This window comes from Lipotes vexillifer, unplaced genomic scaffold (assembly GCF_000442215.2).
Source record: "Lipotes vexillifer unplaced genomic scaffold, Lipotes_vexillifer_v1.1 scaffold108, whole genome shotgun sequence".
NCBI lineage: Eukaryota > Metazoa > Chordata > Mammalia > Artiodactyla > Lipotidae > Lipotes > Lipotes vexillifer.
This window is the reverse complement of record NW_006781176.1, coordinates 1,293,803-1,319,787: the sequence shown is the minus strand read 5'-3', so window position 1 is coordinate 1,319,787 and position 25,985 is coordinate 1,293,803. Positions and strand designations below refer to the sequence as shown.

General features: G+C 37.1%; 1 protein-coding gene across 1 annotated transcript in view; it reads right to left on the bottom strand.

Moving 5' to 3' along the window:
- Window positions 1–7,147: 7,147 nt before the first annotated feature.
- Window positions 7,148–25,985, bottom strand: part of TMC1 (transmembrane channel like 1) — a 103,012-nt gene continuing 84,174 nt past the window's right edge. Inside the window, exons 14-19 of the mRNA XM_007454500.1 lie at window positions 25,128–25,195; window positions 19,998–20,237; window positions 15,119–15,244; window positions 10,978–11,056; window positions 10,822–10,873; window positions 7,148–7,170 (exon numbers count right to left, since the gene is read on the bottom strand). Of these exons, the coding sequence (XP_007454562.1) occupies window positions 7,148–7,170; window positions 10,822–10,873; window positions 10,978–11,056; window positions 15,119–15,244; window positions 19,998–20,237; window positions 25,128–25,195 (588 nt within the window). The remainder of the gene's footprint in view (window positions 7,171–10,821; window positions 10,874–10,977; window positions 11,057–15,118; window positions 15,245–19,997; window positions 20,238–25,127; window positions 25,196–25,985) is intronic.

Sequence of the window (25,985 nt, the reverse complement as noted above, 5' to 3'; positions counted from 1 at the left end):
CCCTACACTTTACCAGCCTTAGGTCCAAAGGAGGTATTTATTAACATTAAGATCCCAAGTGTTGTTGCACTCACGTCTGGGGAGATAAACATTAATACTCTGTAAAGGGACACCTGTTTGTCAGTTGGTCTGTAGTCCATGAACTGATCCATGAGGCTCATTCACTGTGAAGCTTGCTCTGCACTCTTCTTTTGCTCCTCCAGTTCTTCAAGCTAATGCCTGAGACGTGCCTGTCATGGATGTGTGCCTTGAGGACACCAGAATCCTTTCAAGTGGGCCATCTGCCCATGCTCCCCAAGCTGCCAGTTGATGGTGGTGCCACAGCGGTGTCACGCTCCATGCACAGAGAGCAGAATGTCTGTCTTCCCTTCTGTGTGTTAGGTGTGCTCCCCGACCACCAACAGAGCGTCTCCTGTACCCCACTGTCCCAGAATCCTCCCTCCACCAACTGGCCACATCTGATTCTGTCTGCAGACTCTGTCTCCGCTGGACTCTTATCTATTCCCATTCCTTTCCCCAGCTTCTCCCCACCACCTGCACAGTGCAAATCAACTGCTACAATCAAATAAGTGGAAGGCACCAGCTCTATCAGCTTATCAGAAATGTCCTAGTAGCTCTGAAACCCAGCTCTGTGTACAATTGAAACCTTCACTAAAATTTATTCCATAAACTCAGTTTTTAGAGCATCACTGTCCGATAGAAACGAACACAACCACAAGTGCAAGCTACCTGTCATTTAAAATTTAGTAGCCACGTTAAAGAAAAGAAAAACAAGTAATTTTAGTAACTTAATTTATTTAACCAAATACATGCAAAATAATCTCTCCAATAATCAAAATGAAAAATTATTAATGAAATATTTTACGTTAGCTTTTTCATACAGAGTCTTCAAAATCAGCATGTATTTTATATTTACAGCACAACTCAATTTCATGCTGCAAGTCCTCAGTAGTCACATGTGGCTAGTGGCTACCATATTGGGCCACTCAGGTTTAGAGCACAGGAAAGAATTTTGGAAATTATGCTGTGTGATTTCCTTATCTTGCAAGTGAGACTTCAAAAGGTGACATGATTTCCAACAAGTCACACAGCTAACCAGTAGCAGAGACAGCGCTAGAACACTGAGATCCTGATGTTCAATCACATGCATTTTTATTCATTTAATGCTGCTATCTTAAATTTAAGCCACTCTGCTGCTAAAACATACCCATCCAAAAATATAACCAAGAATGTGCTAAAGTAATCTGAACAGCTGTTTTTATTGGTCTATAAGAGATTTGGTTTTCTCCAATTGAGTAAAATCTTCCTTGCAATTGGTTTTTTGATAACTCCCTGAATTAGATCAATTAAAATAATTCTAATTTTTAAACTGAAACATGACTAAATTTTTCAAATAAAAATTTTGGCAAAAAAGAATGAGGGGTAACATATATCCAGCCCTTAACTGGCTGCTAAACTTTGTGCTATGTGCTAAACGGTGCTCAGTGATACTCAGCATTATCTCATGTAATCTGTGCAGCAATTTGCATGGAGACAGTTATCTATTTTAAAGATGACGTAATTGAAGCCTAGTGAGAATAAGTAATTAGCCTGGGTCAAAAAGCTAATTAATGACAACCAAAAAATCATATGGCCAGTGAGTAACACTCTCAGTCAGTCAGGAACAAAACTTAAACCTTGGCCCTGTGCTCTTTTACACCACCACTCAGCCCCCATGATTATTTAGTTGTCTGTGGACTTGAGATACATGGAACATTTTCTGTGATGCAGATCCAAAGGCTGAGTGTTTCCACTGGGTGTTATCTACTGTTTCACTAGGGACAAACATTTCCCATTGAATCAACTCATTCCATGTTCCACTGAGATCAGTTGTAATTCCAGCTCTTGGCCTATTTTGTGGCAGGCTAATTTTCACCTGCTTTTGGGTTATTCCATTGTATTCCACTACAAATGTATTTATTAATTCTGAGGTCAATGACCTAAGCACCTTACCCTTCAGACATGTTAATCTATTGTCTTTTTCAGGGTTATCCTCACATCATGCATCACAGTATGACATTCACATAAAATGTCTCTTAATTAATGTCATTCAGTTTGACCTGCCTTAACACATAGAATCATTTCTAAAAATTTATAAATGAATCCATTTCCCCCATTTACTTCCATTATCAAGTCATATGGGAAAATATTTGATCCCAAAAGAAAAAAAGCACTTTAGGATTTTAACATTCAATTCAGTCATACTCTCTGCTCCTGCTGACTCACAGTCCAGTCCTTATGTATTTAGCCCATTTATATTATTCCTGCAAAATACTAGCCATGCCTGTAGGGTCTTACCCTCTAATTTATAAGCACATCAGCATTACAGATTGCTAATTCAATGCCTGGATTACTTGACAGAGCAAGTAAGCAGGTATTAGAGAAACAACGAAGCAGGATTTTATTTTTTCCAGAAAGAAGCATCTTCTAAATGACTTTCAGGAGTCAGAAAGCATGACTTCAGCATGTATGAAAGTTTAGTGTTTTAAGAGTAATGTTGGGGGCTTCCCTGGTGGCGCAGTGGTTGAGAGTCCACCTGCCGATGCAGGGGACACGGGTTCATGCCCCGGTCTGGGAAGATCCCACATGCCGCGAAGCCGCTGGGCCCGTGAGCCATGGCCGCTGAGCCTGTGCGTCCGGAGCCTGTGCTCCGCAATGGGAGAGGCCACAACAGTGAGAGGCCTGCGTACCGCAAAAAAGAAAAAAAAAAAGTAATATTGTTTTTACTTAAAATTAGGTACTGGGGATCACCATGATATTTTCAGTGTTCCATTTGTAAAAATGATAAGGCCCTGACAAATTCTCATTTCAATGGTGTTCTCAATTTCTTCCCAGAGTTTAGATGTATGGTCAAGCAGAAAAAATAATTAAACCACAGCTACAAATATTTGGAACGCCGTAAGAATAAGGGTGACAACCATGGCTGTTATCGAGCACTAACTATGTGCCAGGTTTGGTGCTATGATCTCTGCAGGATCTATCTCTTTTAATCCCAAGTAGAAAGTTTATGGAGTAGGACTCTTATTATCCCCGTTTTTTAGAGATGAGAAACACAAGGTTTTGAGAGGTTGAACCATTTCCATAAAGTCACATGGCAAATGTTAATTTTTGCCTGTTTTAAATGAGCGTGAGCTGGGGAGTTCTTTCTTTTGATCCAGTGCTCTGTTGAACACAGCCTCAGGCTCCTCCCCAGGACCTGAGCTGAACGTAACTCACAGATGCTCCAAATTCTGATCCACAGTGTTTCCACTACTGCAATGGGCAGATCACCTAATTTGCACCTGCCTCCTTTTCTTTCTGTATAAAAGGAGCACAGTTATACAATATCGCAACAGACATCATAAAGTTAGAAATTTGCTTTCCCTTTGAAGATCAAGGCATACAAAATAGTTATTAATAATTATCTGGCAAACTGGTGAATGTGTTTTCCTGTCTGAAGCACTAAATGATCTCTTAATTACTCTTTACAGTTCATCCTCATCACGCACTTAAGTAGAATGTGTTGGCTGGTGAGGAATATTTTTGTTTACAAATGAAAGCTAACACACAAGAGGGACTATAATAATGGGGTCTTATACTGTCCAGACTTTTTTTTTTTTTTTTGCGGTACGCGGGCCTCTCACTGTCGTGGCCTCTCCCGTTTCGGAGCACAGGCTCCGGACGCACAGGCTCAGCGGCCGTGGCTCCCGGGCCCAGCCGCTCCGCGGCGTGTGGGATCCTCCCAGACCGGGGCACAAACCCGTATCCCCTGCATCGGCAGGCGGACTCTTAACCACTGCGCCACCAGGGATGCCTTCTAATCCACTTTTAAGATGGGATTTTCCCCTTAACATTCTTGCTGAAGTCTTCAGATGGTCAGCTGGGGATTTCAGAACCTATATCACCTTCTGAATTTAACCTGGATACATTTGGATGTCATGATACATTTGACATGATCAATTACTAATTTGCTATGTTATGGAATATTTCTATGACATCATTTGATTTAGGGAGTTTCTGTTAGTTTACATATGATGGACAATGAGTGATGCAGAAAGAATCTGATTGGTATCCTACCAGCAATGAGTAAGATGCCAAGGTTATGCATCCAAGCTTTTCTTTTGAACAGTGATGGTAACCTGAGAAATATGAGCCTCAGCAGCAGCAGCAGCACAGAAATTAAACTTCCAGTAAAATATCAAGGACTCTGATATTCTTTGAATTGAGAAATAATTTTGAGCCTGTTGCCTTTAATAACAAATAAAAACATAAATACAATAACTTTGACCAAAGTTTTAGTAAATCAAATAAAATAGGAAAAGAACATTAATTTCCCAGGTGGCAATTTGTATTGGTTATCATATGTGAATGATACTTAATTTGATTCAGCATGTGAAACTTGACTTCCAAAAAAAAGATTTTAAATATGTTCCTTAAGATTAAAAACAAATGAGATGGTTCCTAAAAAGTTTCTATATAGCCATAAGCAAAACAGTATCAAAAGAAAATTTAGTGACATTAAGGTTAAATGCTCTGAATCAGGAAAGTAATAGAAAGTAATATAACTGTATCAGTAAATTGACCAAAACTGTCTTCAAATGTATATGTGTTGATTTAAAAGTCTATACAAACTAATGCTTTTGCATAAAAATGTGTCCTGAAAGGACCCAAATTTAAAGTTAATATGTAATCTTTAATCAACCTAAATGTACAACAGTAGAATAAACTAATTATGCTGTATTAATATCAAAAAATATTTTGTAGCCATTAAAAAATGTTCTGAAGTAATTTTTATGACATGGGAAAATGTTAAATAAGAAAGTAGGATAAAGACTAAATATATCTTATGATCCAAAATATTTTATTGAGTCTGTATGTGTGTGTGAATCTGAGAAAAAAATACACCAAAATGTTAACAGAAGTTATTCTGGGTGGTGGAATTATAGGTTCTTTTGCTTTTTTAATTCTAGTAAAAATTTCTAAATTTGCTGTAATGAACATGTACCACTATTATAAATTTTTAAATGACCAAGGAGCTGTATGAAAACTTCTTGGTGTGTATGAAAAAGATGTGTGTTATATAATACCTAAGTTCCCAGAAGAGGTCAAGTATTTCATGTATACATTGTTCCATTATTCATAATTACTAAGTCACCAAGACCCATCCTGGAAAGGCAGCTGGACCATCCAAGGCAATCCATTACAAGAGAACTTTGAGAAAAAGAAACCTCATATAGGGCCTTGAGAAATCTTGTCACCATCATATAATGCTGTTTCCTTCTTGCAGGAAGTAGATGTGAATAAAGGCTATGACTACAGTTTATTTTTAAAAATATTCTTAGGTCTCAATGTGTCTTCTGAAAAATCAAGTGCGTATCTGAGTTGAGAGCTGAGAACATCTGCGCATCCCATTCTTAAGTCTCTTGTTTTTGAAGCCTGCTTACTTACTCTTTTAATATATATTTCTTTACAAATGAATTGTGGAAGCACTTTTTTTACTTTTGTGAACCAAACAAGGCAAAAGAAAGTTGTAACTGGATATTATCCAGGTCCATATTTTTGACTCAAGGGAGGCAGTAAAGTCATCAGACTCCCATCTTACCCACATTGCATTGGATTCCCTCTGCTAAAGCACTCCCTTGTTTTTTTCCACAGGAACTTGGTTTTCCATTGTGGGCTAAACTCCTTTGTTTGCATCCCATCTACTAAGCATGTGATGCCAACTCTGAGGTCTAGGGTTATTTGTCCATCAAGATGTCCTAACTTTGGAAGAGAGCTGAAAAAGGTAGAATAATAACTGGATTTTGTTAGACATTGCACTTAATAGAGAATAAGAGAAAGCAAATCTTTTTTCTGAATACTGATAGTGTACTATAATATCTGTGTCATTGTGAAGAAAGGGACAGTCTTGCCCTGAGTGGGAAGGTATCATTAATTTTGTTCGATCCTAAAAGAGGTTTGCAAGTTCTAGTATCTAGTATTCTGGAAGATGCTAGAAACTAAGGATATAGCAGGTAGGGCAAAAAGTGGTAGAGAAAATCTAGAGTGCAGGTGATACTTAAGATATATAATGTTTGATAAACGTTTGACACATAATGTTTGATAAATATTTAGTAAACAGATTAAGAGGTACTGGCCTCATTGTAGTTCCTGGTGGTCATGCACTCAGTGTGGTCCCAGTGTTTATCACAAACTCACTCCCCCACAATTTGCACATATGCTTCTGGGAAGGGTCTAGTAAAGCACTGAAATAGTCCAAGTTCCAATCAAGTTGACTGAATTAAAGTCCAGTCCAGAGAAGACGCTGGAGTATTAGTCAGGGACACTGACACAAAATCTCTTCCTACTGACCCATCCACTGAGGAATGAAGATAGCAAAGGCTAAACCCCAAAGTCAACTAGGGAACCATACCTCACCATATATAGTAAGTCGTGGGTCACCAGTACTTTCCCAGACCCGATGGACTCCGGCTCTGGTACTTGTGGGGACCCATCAGGAAGAGAAAACACAGTTCAGGTCAAAGCTTGCTAATATAAACCTCTTGATATGGTTTAAACTATGTGTACCTCTCAGAAGCCCGAAGAGATAACCCGTGAGATTTTTCTTCTAAAAAGCCCATTCCTTTTCATACTGAATCCAGCAGCAAATAAAAAGGTTTTGGGTGTATATTTGTGGGGACCATGGATGGGGAGACAGAATGAAAAGGGAAAACAAGATGTTAATTTCAAAAAAAAAAAAGTGAGTTAACGAATGATTACAATGAATACTTTATAAAGATATTTCTGACCTTCGAAGAAAACAGAAGGTGAAATATTCCTGTTTCCAGGCTAAGAAAACTAAGGCAGAAGATATGTATAAAATGAAAGTCCATATGAGTAAAAAGTTTTTAAATTAACCCAACAAGTAAGCCAGTAATCCATACTTCTCCATCACACACAATTTTAAACTCAATTTGTTAAAGAAAATGTGAGGGGACTTGCTCAGGGGAGAAAGTGGTGGTGCAGGAACAAATCCCTAATTTGGAATAAGGTAGAGATCCTTCTTTTTTTACTTGGGCCTTCACATAAGTCACTGGTTTTGAACAGTATGATGAGGAATACTTCTGGGCCTCCAGAATATCCATGAAAATTACTGGCCTCCAGCAGCTGCAGCTGTTCAAAATAAATAAATAAATAAATAAATAAATAAATAAATAAATAAATAAATAAATAAAGAGAGAAAGAAAATAAAGAAGAGGTAAATAAAAATTTCAGTGTGCTCAATGGTTCTGAATGAGGTGGCCTGAAATCTATACCTTCAAATGTGTTCCAGGTTGCTATAATATTTGTTGCCAAATATTTCTATATTTTACAAAATCCTCACAAATTCTAAAGACAGGAGAATAAAAGTTCTGCTCTTTTTGAAATGTTTATTCATTCATTACTGCTCATGTAATTAGTATAGAAATCTGTTCATTTCAAATTTTTCCAGTAAAAGAATTCCTAATTGTCCAGTAGATAATTAGTAGGTATTTATTGAGTGACTGATATATAAAGTCCTATATTAAGTCCTGAGGAAACAACGATAAATAAGATATAGTCTTTGCCTTCACAAAGGTTATACATATTTTTAACAAATTATGGGAAAATATCAGGTAAACTAGCATGCAATAATACTATATTATTTAAAACAAAGGTAATAATATGCCTTAACTAGAATTCAGATCTTAGAAGTCAGAACATTTCATTCACTGTTCTAAATACTAATTTGATAATATTAAGTTATAGTCCCAATCTAGAGCAAATACAAAAGCACTGCAGATATGTGCGACATAAATGCTTCCAACTATGTGATGTCCACAAGAGACTCACTTCAGCTTTAAGGACATACATAGACTGAAAGTGAAGGGATGGATAAAGATATTTTATGCAGATGGAAACCAAAAACCTGCATAGCTCTACTTATATCACACAAAACAGATTTTAAACCAAAAACTGTAACAAGAAACAAAGAAGGTCATTATATAATGATTGAAGAAGACACAAATAAATTTCTTTAATAAATGATTGAAGAAGACACAAATGAATAGAAAGATACTCTGTGTTAATGATTGGAAGAATTAATATTGTGAAAATGCCCATAGTGCCCAAAGCAATCTACAAACTCAATGCAATCCCTATCAAAATTCCAATGGCATTTTTCTCAGTAATAGGAAAAAAATCCTAAAATTTATACAGAACCACAAAAGTCCCCGAATAACCAAAGCAATTTTGAGAAAGAACAAAGCTAGAGGCATCACACTTCCTTATTTCAAATTATATTACAAAGCTGTAGTAATCCAAACTATATGGTATTTGCATAAAAACAGACACAAAGATCAATGGAACAGAATAGAGAGCCCCAAATAAACACATGCATATAAGGTCAATTAATTTTTGACAAAACACCAAGAATATTCAATGGAAAATGGATAATCTCCTCAATAAATGATGGTGGAAAAACTAGACGTCTACATGGAAAAGAATTAAACTTACACCATACACAAAAATCAAGTCGAAATGATTCAAGACTTGAATATAAGACCTTAAAGCATAAAACGCCTAGAAGAAAACTTAGAGGAAAAGCTCTTGCAATTTTTCCTGGCAATGATTTTTTGGATTTGACACCAATAGCAAAGGCAGCAAAAGCAAAAAGAAACAAATGGGACTACATTAAACAAAAAAACTTCTGTACAGCAAAGGAAACCATAAATGAAATGAACAGGCAACCTAGAGAATTGAAGAAAGTATTTTTAAACCACATATCCGATAAGGCGTTAATATCCAAAATATATTAGGAACTTATATAACTCAATAGAAAAATAATAATAATAATAACCTAATTTAAAAATGGTCAAAGGATCTGAATAGACATTTTTCCAAAGAAGACATACAGATGGCCAATAGGTACATGAAAAGTTGCTTAACATCACTAGTCATCAAGAAAACACAAATCAAAACCACAATGAGGTATTACCTTACACATGTTAAAATGTCTATTACCAAAAAGGCAAGAGATGGCAAATGCTGATGAGGATGGGAAGAAAGGGGACGCTGTGCACTGTTGGTGGGAATGTAAATTGGTGCAGTCACAATGGAAAACAGTATGGAGGTTCTGCAAGAAACTGAAAACAGAACTATCATGTGATCCAGCAATCCAGCAAAGGAAATGAAATCATTCATTTGTATTCCTATGTTCATTGCAGCATTATTCACAACAGCCAAGGTATGAAAACAACCTAAGTGTCCATCTATGGACGAATGGATAAAGAAGATGTGGTGTGTGTGTACACACACACACACACACACACAGACACTATAGAATATTATTCAGCCTTATAAAAGAAAGAAGTACTACCATTTAATATGGACGAACCTGGAGGGCATTATGTTAAGTGAAGTAAGCCAGACAGAGAAAGACAAACATGTCATGGTATCATATGTGGAAGCTTTAACAAAAGAGTGGAACTCATAAACACAGAGTAAAATGATGGTTGCCAGAGATATGAGGTTGGGGAAATTGGGAGGGGTTAGTAAAAGGGTACAGAACTTTCAGCTATAAGATGAATATCATCTGAGGATCTAATGTACAACATAGTGACTATAGTTGGTAACACTGTATTGTATAATTGAAATGTGCTAAAAGAGTAGAACTTATGCGTTCTCACCAAAAAAAAAAAAAAAAAAAAGTAAATATGTGAGGTGATGGATGTATTAATTAACTGGAGGTGGGAATCCTTTCATAATGTATGTGTGTATCACATTATACACTTCAAATGTGTTACAATTTTATTAGTCAATTATACCCCAATAGAGCTGAAAAAAAATTAATGCAGTTAAGAAACAAGTAGCTTAATAATAAAAAAAAAAAAAAAAAAAAAAAAAAAACTAAGACAAATATAATCTAAGGACACGACATTAGAAGTTGCTGCATCCACTTTTGCTGCTGTAAAGGCTGGCCAACATAAAAGAAGTGTAGTGTTGAAAGAACCACAGAGAAATGGGGTTCAATCCTGATTGCTTCTAAACTTGGGGTAAAATGTGACCAGAAGATTTACATACCACTCTTCTGTTCATTTGTGTGAACCAATACATTTTTCTACTTAAACTAATTGGGGTTGAGTTTTTAAAATTATTATTATTACTTACAGGGGGAAAAAAGGCCATACTAATATAAAGAGTTGTAGAGTTGGGAATGAGGGAAGAGTTGGAAAAGATTTTTATTGAATTTCTTAGGCATCACTTTTCCATGTGGAAGGCAAAACATGTCAGTAATTTTGGCAAATAAGAGTATGCCTTATTCTAATAGTTTAAAAATTAAAGAGGTTAAAAAGTAAGAGAGGTTAACGAATTAGAGAAGGCTCTGGGAAAGCAACAGTGATGAGCCTAGAGGATACTATTAGCATCTTCCCAGTGTATCCATCTATGTATAAAAATGGTCAAAATGGGCAGGAGAGATTAGGCATCTGTATCTGCCCTTTGTATGACTATGTATATGGATGTTTTCTTCATCTTCCGTCAATTTGCAAGATCCCTTTTCTATCACTACTGCTACTTTTATATTCCTGAAGTTTTCTTTCTCTTTTCTTTCTCCCACTGGAAAACAACCAAACCCCCTGGATATGATGCCTGAAAAGGGCTTAAAAAGGTGGACAGTAAAAAGTATGGGGTGACTTGCTGGGGCAGTAATGCTCCTCTGCATCAAATGCCCCATTTTGAGAGGAAAAAAAGGAAGAGCATACTGTTTGTAGGGGAGAAAGAATGCAAACATAACATAGCTCAAACCTGCTCGTGCAGCTGCCATTTTCTTGTTTCGCAGTTTGTTCTCCAAAGCTTGCTACATAATAAAAAATAGTAGAGAAGAACGTGAGATTTCCTGATGTTTTCTACTACTTGACATTAATAAAGACAAATATTTCTCTGAAATAAAGTGCATCCTACCTGTTTCATCTTCTTTTTTAGATCCAGATTTGCTGCCTTCTGGCCTTTTGAAGTAGCATTGAGATAATAGATAGTCAAACTAAATTAAAAAAAAATAAAATAAAATTTATGGTATTTTTCAGTTCCTCAAGATTCTTCTTAAATTTACTTTAACTAAATCCTATAATATTGGCACTGGAGTGACTTTAAGATATTTTCTACTCTGAACCTCTTTTGTAGATAAAAGCCTGAAGTACAGAGAGGTGAAGATGTACATTGAGAATTACACAGCAACTGGGGTGGACCTGGGAAGTTGGACCCCCAAGGCTCCTCCTCCACAGCCCAGGGCTCTGCCTGATGTTCCTCACTGCCTAATCTAGGTTCTTCTTGGAAATGTACTAACATCACTTGAAGTTATAATTGAAAACACCATTTCAAATCGATACCAATGGCATCCAAGAGAACAGAAAATCTCTTGAAGCTTAGGGAATGTGTAGAATAAAAAGGAAACTGACTTTCCACTTTAAATTCCTTCCTTTGGCTTTTATAACTAAGACTATAATCCTCATCGTCATAGTTAATTAACATGGCTCTTTTTCATCCATAGAATGTATTGTTTGCATTTCTCTCTCCTTCACAAGAAACTATTTCATAAAAGAATAGTCCTGGCATTTAAGTGACATTTCTAAAAAGAGCAAATTCCAGCCAAACATTTTTGCAAAAATAAACATGTTCATCTTCACAAAGCAAAACAAAGAAAGAATTCATTAAAAAAAAAAAAACACGGGGCTTCCCTGGTGGCATGGTGGTTGAGAGTCCGCCTGCCAATGCAGGGGATGCGGGTTCGTGCCCCGGTCCGGGAGGATCCCACATGCCGCGGAGCGGCTGGGCCCGTGAGCCATGGCCGCTGAGCCTAAGTGTCCGGAGCCCGTGCTCCGCAACGGGAGGGGTCACAACAGTGAGAGGCCCGCATACCCGCCCCGCAAAAAAAAAACGTAACTGGCATTGCCCTTTATTGCAAATAACTGGTTACTGAACACATTTCCCCTACTCACCAGCATGCCAGATCATAAGCTTTATGAGCCACCTGCTGCTAGCAACAGGATTATTGATATCGTTTCCGCTGGGTTTATTTCTTATACAAGTGATAGGATTTTGAATGAAATTACATACATGAAAGCATCTGGTGTAATATCTGGCATGAATTAGGTGTTCAATAAATATGGTGTGTCTGTGTATTGTAAGGGTTTTCTTAGAAAAGTGCCGGCATTTGGAGGAAGAACTCAAAGACCTCACAAGTCATTTGCAATTCTGTAATTCTCTATTTATCTATCATTTTTTTTCTACCTTGAGATGCACCTTCAATGAGTATTCTTCGTAGATCAATTTTTAGTCTCCAAAGGAATGAAACCACCTGCAGGGAACTAGCTCAAACTCTACTCAGTTACCCAAAAACCAACCAAGCTGATTTAATATGATTCATTGGGGAAATTCAAAATGCTTGTAAACATTCTCTAATTAAAGGTATTAAAAAGCCAAGCAAGGACTGCCTGGTGGCACAGTGGTTAAGAATCCGCCTGCCAATGCAGGGGACACGGGTTTGTGCCCTGGTCCAGGAAGATCCCACATGCCATGGAGTGACTGAGCCTGTGTGCCACAACTGCTGATCCTGTGCTCTGGAGCCTGTGAGCCACAACCAGTGAGCCTGCATGCCACAACTACTGTAGCCCACGTGCCTAGAGCCCATGCTCCGCCACAGGAGAAGCCACCGCAATGAGAAGCCAGCACACCGCAGCGAGGAGTGGCCCCCGCTAGCTGCAAGTAGACAAAGCCCATACAACAAAGACCCAACGCAGCCAAAAATAAATTAATTAATAAAAAAAAAAATCCAAGCCAACTGTATGGGTACCATAATGTGCTGAAGATGAGACCTCAGTATTTGAAAAATCAAATCAGTAATAAGCTGAATTTCGGGTTTTAAATCAGAACGTCAGAACTAAAATCATCCTTGTGGGACATTTATTTGACCTTATATCATGCCAGTTTCCCTCTAGACAGTCTATATCAGGGGTTGTCAAACTATGGTCTCTGGGGCAAACCTGACTCCCAGCCTGTTATGTATGGCCCATTAACTAAGATTGGTTTTTACATTTTAAAATAGTTACATAGGTACTTACATAATATCCTCAATTTTGCCTCTTGGACCACAAAGCCTGAAGTAACTACTATATGGTCCTTTAAGGAAAAGTGTGCCAAACCTGGGTGTGGACCATCTCTGACAAGAGGCTTCCAGTTCTGAGCATTTCCACTCAGCCTGAACTCAGTGTCTGGTGCTGTAAATGAGTAGGTGGGAAATAAGTGGTGGGGAATAAAAAGATATGGGTTTGAATTTACCTATTAGCCATTTGATTTGGGGCAGATCTTCCATGTGCTTTCAATAATATGATTAATGAGGCCAACTTCTTAAGGTTATTGTGGAAATTAAATGAGTTAATATATGGATCGTGCCTGGAACAAAGGCAGTGTTCATTCCTCTTCCATACCCCTGGGGCAGCTTATTAAATCTTTAATTAGTGGCATTAGAACAATGTTGCTCCTTTGCTTAAAAATAAATCTCTCTCAATAAATCAAGAATATAGTCATAAAATCTGACATTGTTTTGAGTGTGTGTGTTTTAAAACAAGACTTCCTTTTTACCACGAAAAGGCCTTGACTCCTAAAAGCCATGCTCTCAAAAGCCACTATATCGTAAAAACATTAAGAAGGAAAATCACTTCCAGGACCATCTGGTGAAACATGCTGCATCCAGCAAGTCATTTTCTAACACATCTGCACCAGAGATTTACTATCAGATTCTTAACGGCACCCCATGATCAAGGTTCTGTACTACATAAAATAATCTGTTTTACTATTTAATTAACCCTACAGGCTATTAGCTCTCCCTCAAAGAAGGCATCATGGTGTAAAGGGGTGAGTGCTGGATTTACTGTCAAAGCCCTACTATTGTCATTTTTGATGTATTCTCACTGAGGGAAAAATCCCTTCCCTCCTCCAAGTCAGTTTCTTAATTTATAAACTTGAAGATGACACCTGCCCTCACTGATGTGGCTTGTGACCACGACCATCACAGAGACGATCCTAACAACTTGGCCCAGAACCCAGTTCATTTACTTAAACCACTGGGATTTCTCTCCCAATCTCTCCCTGAGATTTCCTAGTTTTACCTTTATTTAAACAAATCCAACCCTTTGTGTCAGCTTTGTTCCACTAAAGTGCCCACGAGGGTGACTTCATACTTGCCCTCCTTGATCGAGATCAGTGGCAGCTCTAGACTTTTTATTTAGGAAGGCCTTGGGGTTTGAAAGGAAGGACTGGGGCACTTTTTGTAGCTCTTCCATAGGAAGCATATATATATATATATATATATATATATATATTTTGTTGTTGTTGTTGTTGTTTGTTTGTTTGTTTGTTTTTGTTTTTTTTTGCTTAGAATGTAAGTTTACCTGTGGTGGCCAAGACTCAGAAACCAATGAAAGTAATACGGGAACAAAAGACCCCTCTCAAGTTCCCCTTTGGATATCATCTCTGACTTCGAAAGGATAGACTAAGTGACCTTTCCAAGACCCTTCTGGTCCTCTGATTCTATCATCATGGGCAGACATAGTTATTAATGGCCTTCTAGGAAGAAGGACAGGGTAATTTTTAAGACCCCTTAAGCCTTTAGCCCTGAAATATAGCCTATAGGGCCCTCAAGGGGAATATTAACTTAGAGGCTCATCACTTCTGTGTATTCACAGCCATATGCTGTATGGAAAAAAGGTGGAGGTCAGGGGGGGTGGGGAGGAAGCTTGATGTGCTGATTAGATTTAGTGTTTATGTTTCCCTTGCTGTAGCTGTTTACTGATAATTATTTTGGTTACTTGGGAACAAATCTTATAATCCTAGGCAGGCAAAGACAGATGCAGATGGCTGTAAATTACATGCAACAGGATCAGAATATGGCTCATGAATTTTAGCCTCTCACCACCACGTAATCAGTGCTGAATTGGTTAGGTTACAGCACAACCCCTGGGGAGAAAGAGAGTTGAAAACGCTGAAACTTAAAAGGCGCAGGAAGAACATTACAAAGGCTCTTTCTATGAGGAGGGAAAGCACATACACCATAACCAAAATAACAGCAATAACTAATCCGGGATTAGAAAGCTGTCTCAAGATCTTTGCCAGCCAGCTTGGAAAATCATGTTCCAGTGTCTCTCCAATGACTTCAAACATCCTATTTTTGCCACTGAAAAAAAAAGGAGAGAAGTTCATTTAAAACAGATGTAAAAACGATGTTTATAGCAAGATGTAAAAACTATGTTTATAGCAAGAAAACTAGAAAATTTTCTCAGACACTGCCTAAGTACTCATTCAGGTTAGAAATCTGATGTTTAGCTACAACTCCTGACACTTCGGCCTCATACTGTCAACATATGGATAAGATATGAGAAATGTTATGCCAACACAAACACATAGTCAAAGCAGTTAGGAAATTAACCACAGCATTAGGAGAAGATTAAAAAAAAATTTGTTTTTGGCAGTATAGTTGATTTACAGTGTTGTGTTCGCTTCAGGTGTACTGCAAAGTGAATCGGTTATACATATACATATATCCACTCTTCTTAAGAATCCTTTCCCATAGAGGTCATTATGGAATATTGAGTAGAATTCCCTGTGCTATACAGTAAGTCCTTATTAGTTATCTATTTTATATATAGCAGTGTATATGTCAATCCCAATCTCCCAATTTATCTCTTCCCTCCAGGAGAAGATTTTTTAAAGCTATATTTCTAAGATTTGGGTTACTTGGGAACAAATATACTATATAAAATATAAATATACCTTATATATGTATGAAAATATATTTTATAAATAGCTTGTAAGTCTACTCCTCAGCAGCTGGTTCTTATATGAGAATACTTTCTTTGGGCTGAACAAACAGTGTGCTCAGTTTTTTTAATTAGCCTTGGAAATGAGCATAAGGAATAGCTTAATGGAATAAAATCCACAAATAATCTAATATCTCTTTCCATGTTATAGCTTCTATCTCATTTTCCACCAGACCTCTTTCATCTGAGCTATTAATAGGTAACTGCACTGAATGCTGAATCCTTTCTCTCTCAGTATTTCTTCTGGACGGGCCCTAATGAGTACCAGCTAAGAACAGAAAATGGGAAGAGAAAGAAAACAAGCCTAAAAAGCAAAGGTCCTTAGTGAGTTTGTTCTCAGCCCCTATAAACTAGAGAAATGAGAGCAGGATGTCTGTCTTAACTTAGTATATAATATTCGGCATTATCAGGTAACACCCATCATGCCAAATTATTTTTTTCTGTATATACATATTGATTCTACTATACAATGATGTACTTTTCAGAAAAGATATTGCATTATTTATCAGCAATTTGTATGTATCATGAGAATAAAGGTTGGCATAGCACTGAGTAAAATATTTTGGCTTCACTTTTGTTTTTTGACCTTTGTACATAATGACAACTACTAATTGAACATGACCCACAAGTTCCAGATCAGATTTTTTTTTCTCTCCAGTATCTTTTAATAGACTGAGAGTGACTTCAAGTATCTTGTCAGGAGTCACTGGACTACAGAGGTATAAGTTTTGCTTCACAAATTATAGATCTACACACTAATTAGCAAGACCTATGATACATAAGGGGGGATGAAGCTTACTGACAATTTAAGATTATATCAACCTATTACACTAAGGTTTCTCATTCCTCATCCATTCTAGCTGACCATGCTTCACCTTGACAATATGGAATACAGCCAGAATGAGGAGACAGGCAAGGAGGATGAGAAAAAATGAGACAATCCACCCCACTTCTCCAGCCTCTAGGGCTGAGTTTGATGAATGTCAGAATGAGGGAACCGGAATTTTACAAAATCATCCCTACCCACAAAGGTCTTCTTTGCATCCAGTGTATGAGAAATGTGAAGTTATTAGTATCTCTGAGGATTCTTGGGTGCCTTTTCCAGGACAGGTCTCTTACCAGGAGTCCAGATCTTTTATTATACGCAAACTATAGAAGCATCTACAAATCCTGGCACTCCCTTTTTCTGACGGGTGAACTAAAATATGCATAGTCCCAGAAGTCCTTTCCAGCCTGTTGCAAGTATACAGCCAAGTGAAATGTTACTGAACTTAATCTATAGCTCTCTTGGGCATAGCTCCATCCACCCTAATTAGAATAGTCTCTGTCTGTCTTTTCAGCCAGACTGAAAGGTCCACCTGGCCAGAATCAATGCCCAATGTACACCTACATCTCCTCTAGTGCTTAGTGTACAACAAACAGTCATTGTTCATTCATTAACTCAAATTACTGGCCAACACTCTACTGTGTTTTGACTCACAGAGATGAAAATATTCTGTCCCTAACCTCTAAAAGTCAGCTACACTATTAAGAAAAATCAACACATCAAGTGAGTAATGTAATAGCAGTGTCACGATATAATATAAACCTATACATATTATATGATCTCAGTTATTTTAAAAATCTGCATAAGAAGAAAACCAGAATACAAAATGCCAAAAAAATGTTGAGAGTTGTTATTTCAGGTCTTTGGTTAGTGTTTATTTTCATGCGAAAATGTCTATAATTTCTGGTTTTTCTAGGATCAACACATATTACCTTTGCAGTTAGATGAAAATACATGAAGTTATAATTACCATAATGTTAGCAGGGAGGTGTGTGAGAACCTAGAGAACTACAAATTGTTCAGAATTATTAGTGAGGGAGCTGGGGGAGAAACACCAAGTGTCAGGAGATGTGGTAGAGCAATTAGAAGAATTTTCTTCATCTGGACACCAAAGAAATAGTTTTTTAATTGTCAAACTGTTAAGGTAAATCCACTTAATAGCCTACTGGAATAATTTTCTGGAAAATTCACCCTCCCTAGCCAGTTCTTATGAAACCAGAACAAGCTAGACTATCTCATCAAAGTGCTTTGCAGAATGGGTCTTCTAAGGTATTGTAGCCACCGCACCTGAAAACATACATGCACCTGGGAGAGCCTGGCCATTACTGTGCTGTCCCTATTAACCTACCTCAAACGCTAGTTTACCAATTTGCTGCCCACCCAGGTGCCAAGTAGGGTCAGATACACTTCACTAGGCAGGCTGGTCAAACCACCTCAAACTCAGGGTCCAAAAGGATGGCAAGTCATGAGTCTCCTACTAATATATCCTTTCTCACCTCACTACCAAGGCAGAACAATGCTTAAAGCTTTAAAATCTAGAGAATAAACCAAGTATACACTCTTTTGCTCCAGGAACAACAGACTATCTAAATAGGACAGAGATACCCCTTTCCCAACACTCTACTGAAAATATTTAAATTTCCTTGATCTCAAAATAGTGATATACATGCTGCTCATCTGCCAAAGTTTGCCAATTAGGAAACAGTTGGTCAAAGTCAGATACTATGTGTTAGACACAGACTAAGTTTTATTCATTAAAATCATAGTAACTCAGTGTGATTTAAAGAGAGGCAAAGGAGTTAGGATGCAAAAAGCTAAAATTGTGCAGTCATTGTACATGACTAGCGCAATGATATTTTTAGTATCAATGGACCTTTGTTACCACCACCCAGCTCCGTGTTGACCTTGTGGGGTTTCCCTGGCAGACAACTAAGTTCCTTTGATATGTTTTTCTGAGAAGGACCCACTTCCAATTAAAAAGTTAAAAGCACATCTAAAACTTATCCTGGATATTTAGTTGTGTGGGTAATTTGCAATTAACTAAAGTCTTTAGATGACTTGTCTCTTGAACTTTGTACCCTGAGCTTTATTAAGACCAATTGCTCTTTCAAAACTGTAGTTTCATATTTAGCCTCCAGATGTCACTGTCTGCATTATTTACTTCCCCCGACCTGGGTAGGGCGGGGGAACAGGACTTGTCAACTTCAGCTTCCTGAATATGTATGACAGAACTCCAGCTGCTTTTGCACAATCAGTAGGCTTAACATTTTCTTTCTTTGTGTCCAGGAAAGCAGTAATAACAGACTATTATTGGAATGAAAATGCTTCTCTTATACTTAAGTCTGTGAGCAAAGAATATTTTGACTTTAATTTAAACTTGGGTCTGACAGCATGAAGGAGAAATTATACATGTCCACTATTGCATCATGCTTGTCATTCACATGGCTTTTTGTATTCACATTTTCCCACTGAAAAGTAGAAATGCACGCTGATCAGTGACTCAATATGTAGAGATTCTTGGGCGGACTTGTGGTAGAATGAAATCTCAATCCTCCAGATCTGGAAATTTTGCTTTCTTGGTAAGTGTCACAGGGAACGCTGTCATAGAGAACTGTAGAAAAGTATATTTCTAAGTTGGATCAAAGAGCCTTCTTGACTCTTTATTACTGACTTGTGTGATTTATTCTTGTTATTTGAGGAGAATATACATGAGGAACATCCTTAATTTTTTTCCTAGCATGTAGATTTGGATTATAAATTATGTGACCCTCTTTATATTCATTATTATCTAATAATGATCCCATTTCCTAGGTAGCTTGTGGAGTCATCTTTCTTTTTTCCTTCCTCCCTCCTTCCCTTCCTTCCTCTTTCATTTTTTCAATTAGGTGGTTCATGTGAAAAATAACAATAGCTTCCAATGTCTGAATGAGATGACCTAGCATCAGGAAAATGTTCATATCCAGACTAGTGTAATCAAACCTTGCTCTTCGCTATCTCCTTATACAGAAATAGCTCAGATTCAGTGTACATATTTTACACGGACAGAGCCTGGAGCAGTTATTTTCCCTTTTATGATTGCCAAGTGAAAAAATATCAATCGATGGATCTTGCTTAAGAATTTCCATGTCACATAATGAGCCTGAATATCTAAAAGAGCTCAATTCCTACAGACCAAAATGTCACTGTTTGGGGGAAAAAAAAAAATAGCTTATACAACGAGTGACCATTCCCATCTCCACCCCTGAAAGAAAACTTTGCCCAAAAGAAATTGCAAAGGCAAGAACCTGAAGGGGCCACAGTCGAAAGATGGTGGGAGGGACACGATCATGTACAGGACGGGCATGGTGGACAGGAAGAGGATGAGCAACAGCATTCCCAGATAGAAGTTATTCGATCTGGAAGCTTTGAAGACCCTGGCCTCAGGAACGTTGCAACACATCACAGCCCAGCCCTGGAAGTACATGGATGTGTGGAGCCGAAGGATATTGATGCCTGGGAGGCTGGGAGCGAAGAAGGAGCCCATCCTGGAAAGAAAAACAGAGCTCTGCTCACCACGGAGCTTCACTCCCCAACAACGTCACACGGTCCGTATTTATTTTACATCATGCTTATTTGCCAAAGGCAGAAAATGTGTTTGCCACTTTCAATCACATAAACCCTTCATGTTAATACACTTAATTAATTCTATTTCCATCTCCTGTACACATTTTACCATCTTCCCCATTATTGCAGATATTGTGTACTTAAGTCTTTCACAGAAACTCTGCTGGTCGCTAATTATATCCACTTATCATTAGTAAATTTAAACTACAACAGACCAAACAGTGTATTACATTTGTTCTACTTCTCTCTTCTACTTGTAAAAAAAATTTACTTTCCCCTAATATTCATATCATTAATATATCTAAAAATTTAGCTTTAAAAAAAACTTCCCCCCAAAATTTTAAAAATTAAAAAATAAAAATTTATCTCCTTTTATAATTAACCCTTAAAATCACCCATTATATTCAAATAAACTGCACATGTGCATTAATTATTTTGTCATAGCTAATTAATTTTTACTTAATGAAAGAGAAAATGTTAAAGTAAGTTTTTCTGATGTTATTTTCTATTTGTGGCTGTTATGGTATTTTAGAGCCAATGGGAATTATGTATTTGTGCCTCATAAGATACTATGTTTTGTTGATATTCAATTGCAAGCTTTATGTGTCTATGAAATGAAAATTTGACACATCCATTTAATTTAGTTTATCTGTTTACTTTCTTATTTTAGCTTGTCCAGGAAATCCACTGATCTGTACATGAGATTTTTAAAAAGTATTTTAAAATGCCGCTTTTAAACAGGAACCATTGGGTGAGGTCACTCTTACTTGATGGCTTCAGTGCTTATTATTTCAACAAAATAAATTTGAATTTTCTTTGATGAGAAAATCCATCAGCACCATAAAGCACCATAATGGCAATTTATTAATCCGAAACTCAAAAGAGGATACATGTACACTTATTTCAGAAGTATAAGCAGAATCCTATCTTTTAAACTGTCCCAAATAAAATAAAACCTTCAGCAATTCTAGTTAGGGTTTGCATGTTATATTTCCCGGTTATGAAGAATAATTTTTTAAATCAATCCAATGTAAATTTGGTATATTACGGAGGGCGGGGGGTTGAGTTAGATGAAAGTTAGTTTCGGCTATAATTGCACTTGTGCAAAATCCAACATTAAACCATTTCATTGAAAAGTGCTAACCTGCTACAGTTTGTGCTGTGCTGTTGATAGGTTTCCATACAACAGATCTGAAAACCATTTAACATACTGAATTGACCATAGATTTTGTAGAAAGTTAAACTATTAAAAAAATGGTATGTACTTTGGGTGATGATGATTTGTCCATGTAGGTTCATCAGTGACAACAAATGTACAGCGTGGTGGAAGATGTCAACAGTGGGAAAGGCTGTGCGTGGGTGGGGACAGGGGGTATATGGGAACTCTGTACTTTCCACTCCATTTTGCTGTGAACCTATAACTTCTCTAAGATATAAAGTTCATTAGTTTTTTTTTTAATGAGGGTAAACTTTGGAACAATACTGTGTATCTTGGTTACAGGATAGCAAGAGAGAATCTGGAACCCCAGAAACATGAGAAGGTAAGTGAGTGACAGTCCCAGCTGAGGGGCCAGAATTACAAAGCTCTAGATTATATTCCCAAATGCCAATGTCTGTAATGTAAAATGCTTGCAGATGACTGTGCTTGCCCCCTTCTAAAAGTCAGGCTTGGCCATGTGATTTGTTTTGGCCAGTAAAATAGAGATAAAAATGAAGTGTCTCACTATGGGATGGAAACTTTAATAGTGCTGTAGGGTTTTTTGTTCTCTTCTCTCTCTGCTCTGACCAGTGTTGTTCCAGATGGATCCTATTCTATCACACAGTCTATGACTCCACAGTGAGAGTAATTAACATGAGCACAGTCCTTTACCAACTCACATTGGACACATGGAGTAAATAAGAAATAAACTTTTCCTTTTCTAAGCCACTGAGATTTGGGGGTTTGTATTTAATTGCTACACAACCTAGTCTATCCTAAGATACAGTTTTGCCTAAAGCCACATATATGTGTACCTATACATAGGCATGCGTTGTTTATCTGTATGCACACATATGTACACTCATATATATAAGTGCATCTATAGATAAATTTCAGAATTTCAAAATAAATATCACATAGGCATTTTGAACAAATGACTCAAGAACATTATCCTAGAAAAAGAGATCCAGACACAGTGATATCTGAATCTTAAAGCTCATTCTGTCTTTGCCCCATGACTCACTAATCAGCTCAGCTCACTAAGTCCCTTAGCCAGACTTGATCCCGTCATCTGCCAGTTGAAGATCATTGTAATACCTTAGGCTTATAAAATGCTTTTCTTCCAAGAAGATCAAAGCAAATCAAAGCTTCTTTTATTTAGCTCTTCTTATTGTTCCAGTGACACGGTACGTGTCAGGTAAATTATTCACATTTGATCAAGTGAGAGAATGAGGTAGCAGAAAGTGACAAGACTGGCAGGGAGATACAGGAGACAGCATTGGAACAACGTCTAAACCTATATTATTTCTCACTGTGTGTGCTCTGCCTCAGCTACATCCTGCTCTGATAGAGTAGAGATATGATATGCTCTCATCATTTAAAAATATGATTACAAAACCTAGGCTATTTTAAAAAGACGTGTATAATATAGTTTTACTGATCATATCAGCCAATTCATTAAAAAAATGGATGTTACCTATAATTGTTTGACTTTAATAACATCGGTGTAAATAACCTTCATTACTCAGAAACTCCTAAAGCAGTTATTGAATGTCTCCAGTCACAAACCAATAAAATTGAACACAAAATCTCCATCCTCTTTTGATCATTTCTGTAGCAAATGGCCATACTTAGGCATCAGATCCTTATGCCTCATAAAATAGTGGATTACATGTGTGAGTACAAGGGAGCCTTCTAAACCTAGACTACACACTCCCCACACCGCATCCCTACCCTGTCACCAACTTCCTGGCAGTTAGGAAAAGACCATTTGTACAAAGGGTTGACCTGAAGGGGAATAACAGTTATTCAATATTTTGCTTCTAGAACTCTGGGAAGTGTGTGAATATCTTAGTACACTCAAAAAACACAATCCCTTTCTAAAGTCCTCTTTAAACTAACCGGAAGCAATATTTGACCAATATCTGAAGGTTGAATACATAGAAAGTGATAGTGTAATGATACTGCAAAGATTTTGATGATGGGCCTGCCCATGAGAAAGCTGGAGAAGATTGTTTAGATATTTAAGAATTTCAATATGAACAACAGTGGACTAAATAGGTGCAAAATTACAAAGTGAAACAAATCAAGACACAATTATAAGAGTTTTGCTGACAATGAAAACAAATTTCTAGGCCAATCTGTTGTCTTCACTATGAAAGAACAAGAAATAGACATGCAGCATATGTCTGCACAAATGGCGCCACGCCAGGCCTGAGGGATTTATGACACTCTGCATAAGAGCCAGGGAGTTTTAAAACTGATATAAGGCAGTGGTTTCTCATTACTCCAGTAGCACTGTTAGCCATTTTCTGCCATGACAGCAGAATCCCCTACAGGAAATGAAAGATCTGGAAGCTGAGCCCTTTGCTATCTCTGGTGATAGTCACATGTTGAGCCACCTTGACTTTCCTCCCTGCTTGGAGAAGAAAGGATGCATTTCACTCCTTAATGACTCTCTGGACATATAAGCCATAACCTGTAAAATTTAGAAAGCAAGGGAACAGGAATCACGTTTTTAAACATACCTGACAATGGAGAGGAAGATCTTTTTATAGTCTTCTCTTCGTATTGATTGACCTAGTGAGGCACAGAAATCTGACAGGCCCCAAGGCAGGATGATGAGGCCCTTGACTGTGGTCTTTATATTACTGAAGCAAGATCATTTTAACCTTTGCAGAGAGGTTTGCTCTCACAAAGGTTTAACAATTCAGACTAGCTATGGTTAAAGGAGTTGAGTAATATATGAAGCTTGCACAAAAAGTGACCCCAGTAACTAGTACTTGTACCTAGGACAATGGTGTGATTGGCACAATATTAGATCTGTGTCAATGGGATAAAGAAGCTCAGTTGTAACTGCTTGTGGGTTGGGGTGTTCTTAGTTAAGACTGACAGATTTTCAAGACACACGGTCCACAGATGAATCTCCTGCTATGATTCAAGTTTTAAAGTCAAAAATCGTTTCTACTGTATCAACTCATCTTAACCTGTCAAAGTTTACAGTGAAAATGCTTTCATTTAATAAAAGATATAACAATCCTTTGTATGTTAAAAGAAATAATTCCGATGTGCAAATGGCCCCATGAAACAAATTACTAAATAAAGATCATATTTCTAACTAAACCTTCCTAAAACATGTATTTCATCTCTATAAACTACTGGATTTGGTAAGCTAATAGTTTTTAAAGTAGCTATAAATTCCATTTAAAACATATTCAATAGTGACTGCAAATAAAATAAGTTTCTTGGAAAGACCTTACACTAATTTCTTTCATTCTTAACATGGGGTAATGGGATCACTAATGTTTCACTGTCAGATCCTAGTATCACAGGATATGAAACTATAAAAAGCCTACAAATAATCTAGAAGCCAGAACCTAAACTCCCAGTATTTGATGAAGGAGTGCTCTGCAAAACAGGCAGATGTCTTTTAGAATTAAGATTTAAAATATGGGGAAAAAAAGTAAACTCTTCATAGCCATTCACTTTGCAAAAAGACAAATGTTGAGTTAGATACAGACTGTGGACTTCTCTAACACCAGGCTACAGTGCTTCATGCAAAAATGATCTTGGAGGCTTTCTTCAGGTGATAAACTGTCCACAGCTGGCTTACCAGATCATTCCTTGATTGAAGATCAGAGCGAGGACATTGCCACTGATGTCAAATTCGGTGTATGAAGGCTAGAGGAGACATTCACTGTATTAGCATCTCAAATGGCAAAAACTGAAAGGCAAGTGTTTCATATTTCTATACAGGTATGGCTAGACTTGCAACTACTTTCTTGCAGCAAAAATAGCAGAATAATCAATACAATAAATAATTAGCGATAAAATAATAAGGCATCCTTTTTAACACAATAAGACATTTTTAAATTCTGTCATTCGATGCTGTGGAAGTGTGGTGAGACATATGCCCTCATACACTGCTGGTGAAAGTAAAACTTGGAATAAACTTTTAGAAAACAATTTGACAATACGTATGAAAAGTTTTAAAAACTTCATCCTCTTTGACCCTGTAAATTTACTTCTAGAAATTTGTTTTAACAAAATAATCCTAAATGCTAACAAATTTTAAGAAGCAGAGATGAAACCATCTAAATGTCCAACACTGGTTAAGTAAATACAGTTTAACTATGCTATGATATATATTGCAGCTAATTACAATCACCGTTGGAAGAATATTTATATAACCAAGAGAAAACTATGCTCTAATGTTAAACAAAAAATATGTAAACTTATACATTATTTTTTCTACTCAGTATGAAACTATGCATAAAGAAGAAACTTAAAAGTGATCGGCAAAATTAATAGTTGTTATATGTGGGTGATGGATTATCCTTTTATTTTCTTCTTTAAGTTTTGCGTATTTAAAATACTTTTTTGAAAAAATGGGAATTTCTTTTACAATAAAAAATATAGGGCTTCCCTGGTGGCGCAGTGGTTGAGAGTCCGCCTGCCGATGCAGGGGACA